General features: G+C 46.3%; 1 protein-coding gene across 1 annotated transcript; it reads left to right on the top strand.

Moving 5' to 3' along the window:
• Positions 1 to 10,259: 10,259 nt before the first annotated feature.
• On the top strand, positions 10,260 to 12,109 carry PHALS_14081 (NADP/FAD dependent oxidoreductase; the record flags this gene model as incomplete). Its single annotated transcript, XM_024729819.1, has 4 exons — positions 10,260 to 10,349; positions 10,601 to 11,223; positions 11,274 to 11,799; positions 11,870 to 12,109. 4 exons carry the CDS (start codon positions 10,260 to 10,262, stop codon positions 12,107 to 12,109), a joined length of 1,479 nt encoding a protein of 492 aa, XP_024580158.1.
• Between the last annotated feature and the right edge of the window lie 2,462 nt (positions 12,110 to 14,571).

Here is a 14,571-nt window from a genome sequence, read left to right as displayed (position 1 = left end):
GGGGGGGGGAAATCCCCTATAAAGCGTTCCCGAAGATTTGCTAGACGGTGAGATATAAATATAATGGAAGAGAGTTGAGATCATCGTCCGCCTTTGACGTGCCCAACATTGAGAGTAGTGAACGCAATGAGCAGGGCAACTATTATCAAAGCCGGACCTTTTGCTGAAGATTCATGGCGACTTAGCGAGAAGAGACCCTCCAGTAGTGTTGTTGAGGATACCGTCGTGAGCTTTTAAGTATATTGAACCAACTACTGCGTCTCAAATCAATGATCTTTACCAAGGGAACAGTAAAACATAATTGTAGCTTTCTTACATGCAGATTTGATAGAGGAGAGTGAACATTCACACCCGGCACCAATGTTTTATGTCAGCATCCCTATGACAAGTGGCGAATTGTGCATATTTATATTTTTTAGATGCGGCCACGATTCTAAGACAAACGCCGATCTTAGTGGAGAAGTAGGGTCGGCTGAACTTTGTTCATGGTTTTGTTTCTATCAATGATTATTTTCTACTCCTGATGAGAGAAATTCCTTTCATTGTGTGATGTTCTCCGAGAGAATATTTTGAGTGCGGCCGGTTATACTACAAGGATTGTCAAACGCACTGGCAACGTTCCACCGTTTCGTGGCACAGCAGCTCGGGTCACATTGCGGCTATGCACAAACTTACTTTGATGATATATTAATAATACGTAGTCTTGCAAAGCACGGGGAGTCGGGAGTGGTGAACTTACAGTAAGTACTGGGGGCAGTGTTTGATAGTATGTTTTTTAATAATATACTTACAACATAGACAAGTGTGTATTTAGCACCACCGAATCTTCCGCGATGAACGAAACCATTGCAGATTGGCCATTGACTCAGTGAGACGTGAAATGCCCGTCCGTATATACACACCTACTAGTGAAGACTATAATCATTTAACACGCTTATCCGCTTGTTATCACTTCCATCGAGCCGTTGATTATTCTGAACGAGGAGGAAAAGGTGAAGTGACTCTTTTTGGCCAATAAGCCTTAAATCTCCCTTAATTGATTAGTGCCTCCGATTATGATATTAAACAATTGAGGTTATACAGCTCTGCAAAATGTATATTTAATCTAAACCACACGCATAAATATGTAGCTCACACAACATGTCCAATGGGACTGACCCCGTCACTATCAGTCGTATAAAAACATAAAGACGTCACTTTGTTGTGCCAACATATTACACAAGGATATCAAAAATTACGACATGGTACGACCCGCCTTTAAATGGTTGTCGATGCTGCTGCTGTATGACTCAAGAGGTGACCTTTGAAGATAAAAAAGAAATTCTCATGTCTGTTTGAATTTGGCTCGTTCAAACTGTATCCGCATTTTTGTTGTCTTTGAAGCTTCAGCTTTAGTTAAACTCTACTTTCTTTTAATTAGATATCGATGACATGAATGCAAAATTATATTTGGCATGTGCGGCCGAGAAGAAGTACCCAGCACACGACAAGGAGCTATGAAGATGACCTTGTCACGGTTAGAGTTTGCCTGCATGATATCGAGCCAGCTGTGATCTCTGTGTGTGTTATCGACGTCGCCACCACACATAGCTCGCGAAAAATGGCAAAATAGTAATTCATACTTGCGGAGGCTGCCTTGAGGACAAGATACAAGCAACTTCGTTTCAATGTGATGGTAGGAGCGCTCTTCGTCGCCCCGACTATTGCATGCCACGACGGTGACATCGCCAGTCGATGAGATAGAGCGTTGCGTATAAGTCGAGCGCAACATGTGTTGTGCTGTTGTATCTTTGAGCAGCAAGGCGTCTGTGAGACCATACAACGCTTCATAAAAGCGTTGGGTGGCACGTTCGCACCCTTCATTCTCCCGACGCTTTCTAGATAACAGCTCCGACTTACCCGACACCCAACAAGTTATGATGTCTCACGAACCAGACCTCGAAAACAGTACATTTTTGAGGTCACATATCACTTTTTTGAGTCCCGCATAACCTAAATCTCAAGTACGGAATCCTTTAGAAAGAACATACAACTCCTTGACCGCACAAGAGAAAACTGTACTACTCAGTGAATGCTGTGTGCCGGTGGCTCAAAATGTATAAGTGAATAAGTACAGATGTGCGCTCATGCGATGCTTGACGGGTTAAGCTTCCACCGTGTGCATCAGTATCTGGTCATCCGGCAAAGCATTAATTGCAACGGGGTTACACTTATTCAGGTATGAAGGAGTGGGTCACATAAGATGGTGTGACCACACGATGGTGTGGCTACACCTTGACAAGAAGGCACTACGTGGCGTGACTATCGGTAGTTATGCTAATTAGGTTTTATTTTTTATACCTATCGATTTAGATATAGGCGGCTCTGCTGCAAATAAAACAAAAGAAATACAATTTACATTTTAACCGGAAGAGTGTTTTGCCCTGTATTAAAGTTTTGGCTACTCTTGAATTTAGCGGATTGCGATCCACTACACTCGTACTGGTTCTAGTATAGAATGTGAGGTCTGTGACCTTAGCTTAGCTTCCTCTAAGCAAAGAAAGCAAAGAGCTACGGCAGCCCCACCGCACTTGGTAGCATTTGTAGTCAATCTACATCCAACTTGTTACGGCTGATCCTCCTTGAGGATGGAGCAATTCGCCTATTTGCCCCAAGAGCATGCAGAACGAGCTCATAACGCTGATGTCCTTGCTTGTCCCTAAGGACGTGCAACACCTTGCTTCGCACGGGACCTGAAGCGACCAGCGCGCGCCTAGAGACGGCTTTGAGCTAGGAAAATACTCTGCTAGAGCACCGAAAGCAGGAGATGTCAGCGTCGACAGCGTCCATGACGCCACCGTCGGCGACGAATGACATGATGAGAGTTAAGACCTTCGAGGGTAAAAATGGAGAGAATCTCCTGCTCTGGGTGAGATAGGTGAGACGGCTATGGTACCCGCCATGCTCCAGAATGAGCAACAGCGCGTGGCGCTAGCTATTTCCAAGCTCGGTGGTCGAGCGCGAAAAAAAGTACTATGTGCGGTATTTCGGTTTGAAGCGGCATTTCCTTCCTGGACGGAGCCGAAGCTGTAGCCTCAACGAGTGTTCTCGCTGCATACCAGGCATTTCGCGTGCGATCGCGTTTCCTTGTTGCCCGCAGGGCAAGAAGAAATTGGTGGACTTTGTACAAGTGTTGCGAGCTCTCATGGCCCTGATCGCAATAGATCGTCTCCCCGAGGAGGCTATAGCGACCGTCTCTATGGAGGGCCTTCGCACTGGCGTGGCCAGAATGGAAGTCGTCCCTGTGCATCCGTCTTCTTTTGCAGATGCGGGGAATGTGACATTGAATGCCGATTTCAGCTTTAAATCGGCACGACTTGGTCGGAATGCACACCCTCATAGCTCGCCGAGCGGGCCTGAGCCAATATATCTCAGCTATGCTGAGAAAGAGGGGGCAGATCTTCGAGCTACCGGGCAGGGTTCGAACAAACGACGGTGATTTGTCTGTGGAAATAGCCGACAGCTTCGGACGTGTTGCCCCCTGCGCAAGGCGAGTCAAGATTCATCGAGCCGATGTCCCACTTCTAGCCAACCTGGTTTCACGCGGGGAAACGAGAACACCCAGTAGGTGCGGGACACCCTACTGGGAGAAAACTGTGTTGTGTTATGCCTCAAAGAGGTTGTGGGGCAGCAGAGCCCAGCCCCGAAGAGCTCCGAGCTCTTGAACACGGAACGTGTATGCAAGCCGGTCTTGCTGATCGTGAAAGCGACCGTAAGGGGCTTTGAGAAGCCATGGAAGATTCTTAGTGACGCTCCACGATAGACGGAAGTTAGCTGTATACCGAGGCGCTGGAAACGCGGTCGAGTGACACTGTAACTGTTCGCTTAGCGACTGGGACTTGTGTCACGGTGCCGAGGGTCCCTGTGGCTCTCGGTGTCATGTTTTTGCTTCGATTGCGTGGAACGCTGCTTGATAGATTTAAGGTACGCCCTATGGCATGGTTGGAACACCATGAGCCATGGATCGATTGGAGAACCTTTAACGCTGCGCGCACGTCTCCTGGAGGAGCTCTGGTGAGTCATGAACCCACCTCTGCTAGGAAGCAGAAGCGCTATTGCGTGGTAACTGAACCGGGAGTTCAACGTGCTGAAGATCGGAGATTCGAAGTTGTCGTACATTAAAGGTGTATTGGGCAGGATTTCTAAGCGTGGCTCAAGTATTGGAGCAGTTGCTGCATGCCATGCGTGGCATGGTCGGACGAGGCTCGAGGCTTCATGGGCAAGGCCTTCAGATGCGCGTGGAGTGGCACGTGATCCACTGGACAAGCCTGCGGAAATAGCAGGTCTTCATCGGATGGTGTTAATAACATCAAGTCTCCGGTGGAGCAGGGAGTGAGGACACTAGAAGATGCTGAGGCGTGTTCCCACTGGTCTCGTCGAGACATAAATCTTTGTGGAGAGGCAACAGCGACGCCATATGTTATCTGCAAGACTCCGGGCGTCGATCCTGGCCCAGGGTGTGTCTACCGTAGACGAGAGCGCACAGTTATACACCCTCGTCAACGGTATGACGAGGGAGGAAGACAGCGAGGTCACCTTTGAAACTCTTCCTGCAGAGGATGCTCTTCTTGAGCTGGACGAGCGTAGGCGAACTACCCAGTCCACGACACGGAAATACTTGCGATGGAGTATGCACTTGTCAAGTTCAGGTTTCACCTGATCGGGTCCAAGACGTTTGTGATCTACATAGATTATGCGGCACTTTGCACTGCAATTCAGTCACCTCACCTCTCGCAGAAGATGGCCAGACGGCTCACCTTTCTCACAGAATAAAATTATGAGGTAAAGTATAAGACATGAAAGTAAAATGCTTTGTTGATGCGATGTCTCGCAGACCATACTATAAGCTTGTTCATGTCACGACGGTGACATTGCCAGTGACAGATTTGATCCACCGCATAAGCGGATGATGGTGCTGTTACAGGCTCACAGAAGAAAGGGGTTTGGACACTCAGACAAGAAATTGTCGGCGCGACTGAGCGCACGGTTGCACCGATATTTACTAAATAACAGGTTGCTGTATTAAAGCACCGACTCGACGGACACGCCACCAATTACGGTTCCTTACGACGAGGATTGAGAGTACCGTACTCTCTGTGAAGCCCACGACACCCCACTCAGTGGTCATCTCGGACGTGAGAAGACCTACAGCTCTGTGAGTTGCCACTACTGGTGGCGCAAGCTGTACAATATGGACGAGCTCATATGTGCGCACGTGTGAGTCGTGTCATAAAAAGAAACCCACCTTGAATGCGGCGACGCTTCTGGCCAGTTTACTGGTACCCTTTGGGTATTAGTAGTCCATAAGTGAGGAATATGTGTTTCGCCTACTGAAGGACTTGGCGGGCAACACGGATGTGGTGGTCTTTGTCGACCGTTTGAGCAAGATGGCTCATTTTGCGGCGGTGTCACCATCGACGATGTCGGTACTGTGACGCTGGTTGTGGATCGTGCACATGCAGTTTGTGATGTCTAAGATGAAGATCGATCCTCGGTTTATCGGGCCTTTTAAGCTTGTGTCCAAAGGGGCCTTGCGTATACGCTCAACTTTCCGAAAAGGATGTGCATCCACCCGGGGTTTCATGTGGGTTGCTTAAGCCGTATCTAGTCCAGCACAAGTGAAAGCGGGAGCATTGAAGCCGGGGCGGCGCATAAAGGCGCTCGACCTCCCAGAAGCTTAACCAGCATCTGGTTAAGCACGGAAAGCAGCCATTCCATTTCTAACGAAACCAGGCGCTCCACCGTCGCACGAAGCGACGCATCTATCTGCTCGTCGGCTAGGAGCCCCTCCGACAGAGCGCGATATTTATCGAAAGGCGCAGTCTGTGCACCAAGTGCTCCATGCTCTTGAGGTCTTTCGCACAGCGGTATGCAACCTCAGCATTATCCTCAGCGGAGTCCCGATGGCGACGGAACTTGTCCTCAAGATCTCGAAGAGCATCGCGAGTCACCGGACGGCGACTGACCGAGTTGTCATCGTCCGCCGCCGACTCTTTTCGACGAGATCGGCAGCGTTCACTATCACGTGGAACGTCTTGTAGGTCGACGTCATCGAAAAGGTAAAACCCAGTATCTTGTGAAGTGGTGGGGATACCCAACCACCGAGAATCGTGGGAGTTTGAGTTGCTACTTCGGCAAGACTGCCCATGCGTCGTAGACGCTTATGAATAGAAGGATCATGACGCTCCGCGCCGTCGTGTGCCCCGCGCTTCTCAGCAGTATTCCAGGAAGCCGGAGGGCAATGAGCTGAGTTCAAGCTATGACCCTGAGCTGCTGTGGTCATAGACTCACCCATGTGAGAGACCACAGAGCTAGCGGGAGGTGGTGGATTAATCCATATGTCGCATGACGACAATACAAAGGAAGTCGGCGTTGCGCCTTGAGATTGGCAAACTCGAACCGAAGATGGCGTTCTATGCGCACATCCAACTCCTTGTTCCAATGTAAGGTAGACAGCGAGGGAAGTATTCAGTGCCGCTGCACCCATCACTCAAAAGAGCTTATCATCTTCTGCAGCATTCTCGCCAGGGGCGAGCACCACTGGAATAGTTTGCATTGCAGGAACAAGAGCGCCTTCTCTTTGAGCGATTACGTTACCTACCATTTAGATTTCACGAAGCGAGCTCGGAGAGTTTTTTGTCGGTCAATTTCGGTTTGTGTAGTGGCCCTATGTAGACGCGTAACGATTGAGTGAGAGCGTTCTTTGCTTCAGTAGCGGTATCCGACGAGCGATAGCCGCATTCCACACGAAAGCCAAGGACCTAGATGCGAGTGAATGAGAGTCGCCCTGTGGGCAATCCAATGCTGTGCATGTGCCTCGTCGAGGCGATTGGTAATGTTACGACTTCCCCCAGATGTCGAGACGTCGGGAAACGGACACGGTGTCTACAAGGCTCGACCAGGGCTCACGTCGCGCCGTTTGCGCACCTCGCCCTCCACTTCTTCCCACCGTGTGAAAGAGTATCCGACTCGTATTCGCCTTCCTCCAAATCCTCGCCGAGGTATCTGTCGCCCGTGATGGGAGCGGTGTGCAGCGCCAGGTTGCCGAATGCCTGGGATGCGCTTCCCTTGAAACCGCGGCCTTACTGTCCGGAGTTGCACCGCGAGCAGGAGACGAAGAAGCTCACGAAGCCAGCGAGGCTGAGTTTCTTTTGTGTCATAGACACAGGACTCATTGAGCAGAGAATGGGTGAAGAAGGTCCTGAGACGAAAAGGTGTATAAGAGACGGAGCCTCGTACGATGCGACAGTTTAAATGTAAATTGTGGGTATTCACAATTTTGATGGGGTAGAGTGTAACGGGGTAACAAGAACCCTGGAATGAAGGAGTGGGCTACACAAGATGGTGTGACCCTACGTTGGTGTGGATACACCTGAACAAGAAGCCGCTATATGGTGGGACTGCTAGTAGTTATGCATTTTAATTTGGTTTTACTATTTGATTTAAGAAACATAAATATTTAGATATATGCGGCTTTGCCGCAAATAAAATAAACGAAATACAGTTTACATTTTGAACGGAAGAGTGTATTTGCTTTGGTTTAAGGTGTTTAATACTCTTGGAGTTAACGGATTGCGATCCGCTATACTCATACTGGTTTTAGTATTGAGTGTAAGGTCGGTGACCTTAGCCTCGCTTCCTCTAAGCAAAGAAAGCAAATAGCTATGGCAGCCCTGCTGTAATAATAAACCATGACTAGGAAATTTGTTTGTGTGTTCGATACGATAAAATAGGTAATACCAGTTGTGGTTTTAATGAACAAGGATACTCATCCCGTAGCTGTCAGTAACACCGTTACCAATCAGAATACAGCATATATCCAGGCTGAAATGGTGGGGGCGTGGATATATCCTAGATACTTTAGAAAAGAACTGCGGCGATGTAGCGAATTGTTTTACACATTGATATAATGTTAAAACGGAGCGCATGCACCTTTAGCCTTTCCCACAATTTATACTTTGCCACCCCTTTTTCCATACCCAACGCTCAAAAGAGGCTCTATTGTGTGAGGGTGAAATACCATCGATGACATCCGAGATCAGCCCGTCTACACCTCAAAGCAAATCACATATTTCATCTTGATGAGACTGAACATCATGCGTCAGGTAAGCGACGCTATGGCAGAGAGTCAGGATGTGCCAAAACAACGTGTTGAAAACAGAGGCGAGCGAAATAAACCGAAGTTTGTAACCAGGAAAATGATTTGTTGAGCTCTGTCAAATTTTATGCGTGTGATTACATTACATCGGACCATTCATAGTCGAAGCGAAAAAGGAGTTGTAAAATGTCAATGCCCCGTATAGCACGAGAGCACATTAAGTGTTCTACATGGGCTTGTTAGAATTTATCTCCGGATCTTTTACCAGGCAGTCGGATGTGTAGTGTTTTGTTGAAGATCGAGAAGTGCTTCAAGCATCCCTTGTAACTAAGGATGCTGATCTAAATCTATCCCTCGAGCCACTCAGTGCGAAGGCCTAGCTCGGAGAGCGCATCCAAAATAGATTCTTATCGGTATTACTCGCAAGCAAAGCCGCTAGGAGAAAGGCGAAAAGCTGCCATAAACGAAAATTCTTACGAGAGCCAGTCACGGAATATTTGCTCCCCTCTGGCACTACTCGATGAACAAGGGATTATGGACCGGCAAGTTCCTCAAGGCTGTTACCAGTTTACTGTGAAGTGGACGGTTAGCCTCATTTTAGAAATATATGGAAGCTTGGGATTCCGCTTCAGCAAGATTACCTTGACGCTGTTGCCGCTTACGACCTGGCAAACCCTTGGCCTTCATCTAACCTGGTGATGAGGTAGTATTGCAGCGCGTTTTCCTTAGCAAGTGCCACTTGACATCGTTTCGAGCTCTAGAACTGCTACAGCATCGAGATAAGAGATCATTTATCTTTGACAGCCAGTTTCCGCCTCGAGGTCTACTTCGTATTCATGTATCTCGCGAGGCCAAGCATCTGATAATACTCCAATCGAACGTATGATTCACTAAAGTTTGCTGGTAAGTTGTTGGAAGGGTGAGGCGAGATTTCCTCCTCACCCAATGCGCGAATAGAGTACGATATTGTTCAGCACTTTCACCAACATCGAAATCAAAGTACATAGGTATAAATTCTATCTGCTGCTGCTGATCCAAGAGCAGTCAGTAATGTGGTCTGTGCGATCCAAAAGTGCTTACAGAGCGACTTGAAAGCGCTTATTTTGCTCTGTATTTGGGTAAGGAATGCACACAGGCGTGTACGGGTTTCGCCACAGTGCAGCAAGCAGCATCGACTGAGAGATAGTAATACTTAGAGCATCTACTGTTACTAATTGTCTAGTTTGCTCTGCTGTTCCAAATACATATATATTGTGCTAATTTCATTTAAAGTCAAGCTGAATACATACTTTCTACTAACTCTCGTAATGCAGTTGTGCTGACTGAAACAGATGTATCAGCATCTCTTATAAACCGATACTTCAATTCTTATGAAATTTACATATACACCAAATATTTCAACTGTATCGTATTGTATTTGATACAATTGGACCAGAAGTATTTATTTGAGCTAGAAGTAGTTCTAAATATAGACTATTTATGTGACAGAGCCAAGTAAAAAACTTATTACGAAAGTAGTTCCACGCTTTATTAGAGCGCAAGAACTCCATTATATCACGCGGACTCTCCGAGTCAGAGTTTTTCTGTGCAAAGTGCTTGCCAACCCCGTTTAGGCACATCTCAAAGGTACGAAAATTTTGATATAGTTGAGAATGACGGGATATTGAGAAAGAGAGGTTCGTGAAGCTTAGTTGTAGGGCTATCTATATCAAGCATAATACAACACATAATCCTAGATATGTGTCAAACGAAGTACTCAATCACTTTGTAAGCTTTCAGCCTCGCTCCTCTGTATATCGTATGAAGCCATAAGTTAAAGCAAACCTGTTGAGTCGGAGCTCTCGTTGAGCAAAGTGCATACAACCCCTGCTGTAACAAAGCTCAGAAGTGAGCATGATGGAGTACACTGATTAGTACTCAGGTAGTTGACTGGCTGCAAAGAAAAACATTCTGAAATTATATATTAGCTTGTTAGATATTACACGACGAAGGTACCGCTAAGCTGCTGGGTATCAAAGAGTACATACTGCCCGCCAAACAGCGAATGTTGCGCCGCTCCGCGAAATATGCGATAGAACGCTACTCCATAAGAGATTTTGCGCGGGCTTTCAAAAGGAGTAAGATGCGCGATCAGAGGCAGTACCTGAGCAACGGAATGGACGCCTTCATGGAGTTTGAGCGAGATATGGCCCGCAAGCGGAGAAAAGACAATGTATGGCATGCGTTTCTGTAGCTTCAACGAATGTGGATAAGCATAGAATTTATTCTGTGGTGTTATGCGTCGTTGTAAGCCCCAAAAATCGGTGTCTGAAATTCCAATGACACATCCGCTTAAACCAAAAGATGACGAGTGTTGCCACATGGATTGCCCAAATTGTGTACTTCTCGACTATCAAGTTGGAGCTATAATAAAGTCAAAAACAAGCAAATTCTAACCCGTAATTGCTACTTTATGGTGTGCAGGAGAAACTTCTTGATTACGAGCTAAGTCTACAAAGCCAGGAGCGGCGAAAAAAACCCGAACGTCCGGCGCCTAAGTATCACCTTTCGCTTTATCCAAGTAGAAATGACGAAAAGTTGTTGACTGCACGCCAGAAGCTACTTATAGATGACGATCGTGCTGTCTTTGAGATCAAGGCAAACAATGTTATCAGCGCGCCGCACAAAACCACGGAGGGAGCATTGCGGACGGTGCATCACATTGACATCAATGTTCGGGATGATCAGCAAGAGCTTGTTTGCGTGCACGCATCAAATATTGGTGTTTACAAACCTAACGACCTCTCTGTGGTGGAACAAATGGTTGATCACTTGCGCGAGATAGATCTAAATGTTATGTATGTAGCCGAACCTCTTCCTCACACCACAGACAAAAGTCAGCAGCAGATTTCATTACAACGCCAAACGTTTCAGTATCGTCCATTCGCCTGCACTGGATCGGTACTCGACGCGCTGACGTGGAAATTTGACCTGGAATCGACTCCTCGACCCAGCTTTTTGCGCGATCTCGCCGCGTACGCCTCAGAAGAGAATGACGTTGCGGCGTTGATGTTACCTCAAACCGCTGAAGCCATTCAAGCTGAATCGTAAGAACTTATCATGGTTTCAAGAGCTTGCTGACTATTTTTTCACACAGACGCCACCATCGAGCAACGATAGCGGACGTCTTTAAACGATTTCCTTCAGTGCGCTTGAGCTTTGCTGACTTTTTTCAGATTGCTCCGTATAACTTTCCGCGGTACTACACGGTATCGTCGTCACGACAGTTTGTCCCCGATACCGTTTCAATCACATTGGGTCTACGCGAAACAAGTTCACTGCCGCCACCGCGGTGCTCAACGTACCTAGCGATGTTGAAGCCGGGTGACAGGGTTCGCGCTTGCTTTTATCAGTCGTCTTTTGTTTTTCCGTTCCACAATAAACTTCCTATCATGCTCGTTGGTGCGGGTACAGGAATCGCACCGTTCCGAGCATTTCTTCAAGACTTAGAGCATGAAAACCAATTGCCTTCCCAGCAGCACAGGCCAGCTTATCTCTTTTACGGATGTCGTGACGCAAACGTCGACTTTTTGTACGGTAATGAGTTGCAGCGTGCGTTAGACTCTGGTGTGCTAAATCAACTTCACGTGGAGTTTTCAGACAATCATGGCTGTCCAAAACGGGTTCGTGTAAATTAATGCGTTGACACTAGTTAGCGCTAAGACTGAGTCGCATCAATGTTTGTTGCGACAGTATGTTCAGGATGCATTGCTTGACCATAGCGAGCTCGTGGCGCGACATCTTTTGAAAAATGAAGGTTACATTTATGTGTGTGGCAGTTTTGCCATGGGCCGTGCCGTAAAGAAAGCTATCGTGACGGCAATACTCAACCACCCTGAGTTTTTGCACAGGCCAATCGTCACGAAGGAGGATGCCGAACAGATTGTGTCGCAGAAATTAGCAAGACGGCTTATTGTGACGGAACTCTGGTAGCAATAGCACTGGGTTAGAATACGCTCTATTATTACACGAGAGGGGCTACAGATCGAAACTGCAAAGCAAAACGAGACAATATCCCAATATAGGGTCAATAGAACACGAATTGTTATAATAGTACTTGAAATCCTCTCATCTGAAAACACATTTTCATATATATATTTCGACGGCAATGGCGTAACCTTTTGCAAAATTTGAAGCAGAAGATCACTATTTTTAAATGAGAAAAATACTTTCGCTATTTGAAAATTCTTACTTAACAAGCTTTATTTCTTAAAATCGTTTGGTTCTTGAGAATTCTTCTTCTGTTTTTTGCACATGAGTTTTTTTGTATGAATGCTTTGCTGACTAAACATTCTTTCTGTCTGGTGGCGCTTTGGAGATTAGGTCTGCTTTAACGCTGCAGGCATATCTTTTTCTTTTTATACGTTGTGGTGCATCGTTTACAGGACAATGTGGAGGCAGCAGCTGCGCCTCTAGATAGTTCATGCGGATTATATCGACCTTGTTTCGCTTATAAACACACCATCGATCTTTCTATCTCACTAGGGGCTTAGCTTTTCTATAAGATAGCCGGCTTGAAGCTATCCATCGATAAATCTGGTACTGCTGCACCAACGAGCGTTTTGTACAGTTCTGCCACAATGAGTTCAAACCCTTGAATAATTATCACCTCGAGTGTCACCGTGAGAATCTTTAATTGCGCTCGCATTGTGCGTCTAATTCTGCAGCTACAAGAAACACATCGGTGGCAATGACTGTAGTATTGCTAGGAGGCTCTGTTGGACATGCGTCAGCATTGTATTCCATTTTACAATGTAAACCTCACGCTACAATCGAATCGATACTAATAATCACAGATGTATTTAGTATGACCTTCTCTTCCCAGACTTTATCATTGCTGTCATCTGGTTCTCCCTCTTCAACCTCGTCTCTTTCGCCTCTACCCCCCCAAAGCTTATTTGCAGCTTCGTCCTCATCGCGTCCAAGCACCGGCCCTCCCCATTTGTTTATAGGAAGTGATCGTCGCTTTGAGAAAGACGAAGCGACGAAACCGCGTCTAGTTTAAATGGGAACAGCGGATGATAACCCCACTAAGATGAATGGAGGCGGACTGTAGCTATTGTTGCAATCCAAGTTGGTCGTAAGCCAGGTTAGCCCAAGTCAAGGAAGGCTGGTTTGATATGATCTTATACGAAGTTTAAGGTTTGTGCTTCACCTGATTAGAGCAATCCACTTCTATAAATAAAACATTTTCAATCTCACTGAACATAGAAAGTAGAAAACAAGATCCGGATAGCCCTAACATAATCAATGACGTATTTTTTACCCCCAATCCATCCCTCACTACCAAGCACCAACACGGGACAAAAGTTGCAGCAGGGAAGCAGGCACTCACTAGGTCGTGCTGTACAGTAGGAGAATAAACCACCATGATTCATTATCAATCAGTTGGTCACCGTAGGATGACTGGATCACCTTACATTATCATCATCACCACTTGATGAGAAGTGCTTCTTATCACTTTGTGGCCTGTTGTGATACCATCAGCATTATCATGGTTACTCTTTGCGAGTAGGAAGTCTATGCATCTTATTACTCGCCACACTTGAAGCAAAATGCTGCTGAAGCTTTGAAGCGCTACTGTTTTGCGTTTTTCTTGCTGTATGGTGCAGCGAAGGAACAGCAGGTCATCACCAAACCACTGTCGAGCCTGTCAGCTTTTTTGTAATATTAAACAGCCTTTTTACAGGCACTGAAGTTTCGGAACGAAATCAAAATTTAATTTAGTCTTTGAGAGGACAGGAAACAATCCATAATTGCCATGCCACCATGCGATCACATAGAAGTTGTCAAACTTTCTTTTCTTTCCCTCGAAACACTTAAAATAAATTGGATCGTATCGTATCTAAAATGTTCCTTCTTCAGTTCTTACCCGACCTTGATGTCGCTCACGTGGTCACAAGCCGACAATTTTAATCCGGACAAGAAAGACACCAACGTTCCCTTCTTGCTACCACACTAAATGCTGATGGTTCCTCGTCGTCTCTATCGTCGCCTGATTACCCACCTTTGTCGTAGATAGAACCTCTTATCTGCTTCCCCTCCTTGACGGTAGTCATCCTCTGTTATCAATCAAAAAGCAGCACCGTGGCAGGACTGACAAGATAGATATGTTGGAAACAAGTTAAGTCGTACCTAAGTAAACCAGGAGGAGTTATGAAACTCATAACGATTTGCATAATTAGCTAGCTATAAGCATAATGCATTTACTTGGAAACTTACCTTCAAACCACCAGGTCCATCCTTCCTATCTGACATTTGCAGCACTTTGCGCAGAGGCAGCGTATCGAGCTACCTATTTAGTTCAACAGGTTATGAGTTCAACACAATAGAATGATAATACCATTCACAATGTACCAGACAAGAAGAAAGAGCTCACTCCAGCAGAAGTATTT

Source organism: Plasmopara halstedii (assembly GCF_900000015.1).
Source record: "Plasmopara halstedii genome assembly, contig: Scaffold_816, whole genome shotgun sequence".
Classification (NCBI taxonomy): Eukaryota; Oomycota; class Peronosporomycetes; order Peronosporales; family Peronosporaceae; genus Plasmopara; species Plasmopara halstedii.
This window is presented reverse-complemented; position numbering and strand designations above follow the sequence as displayed.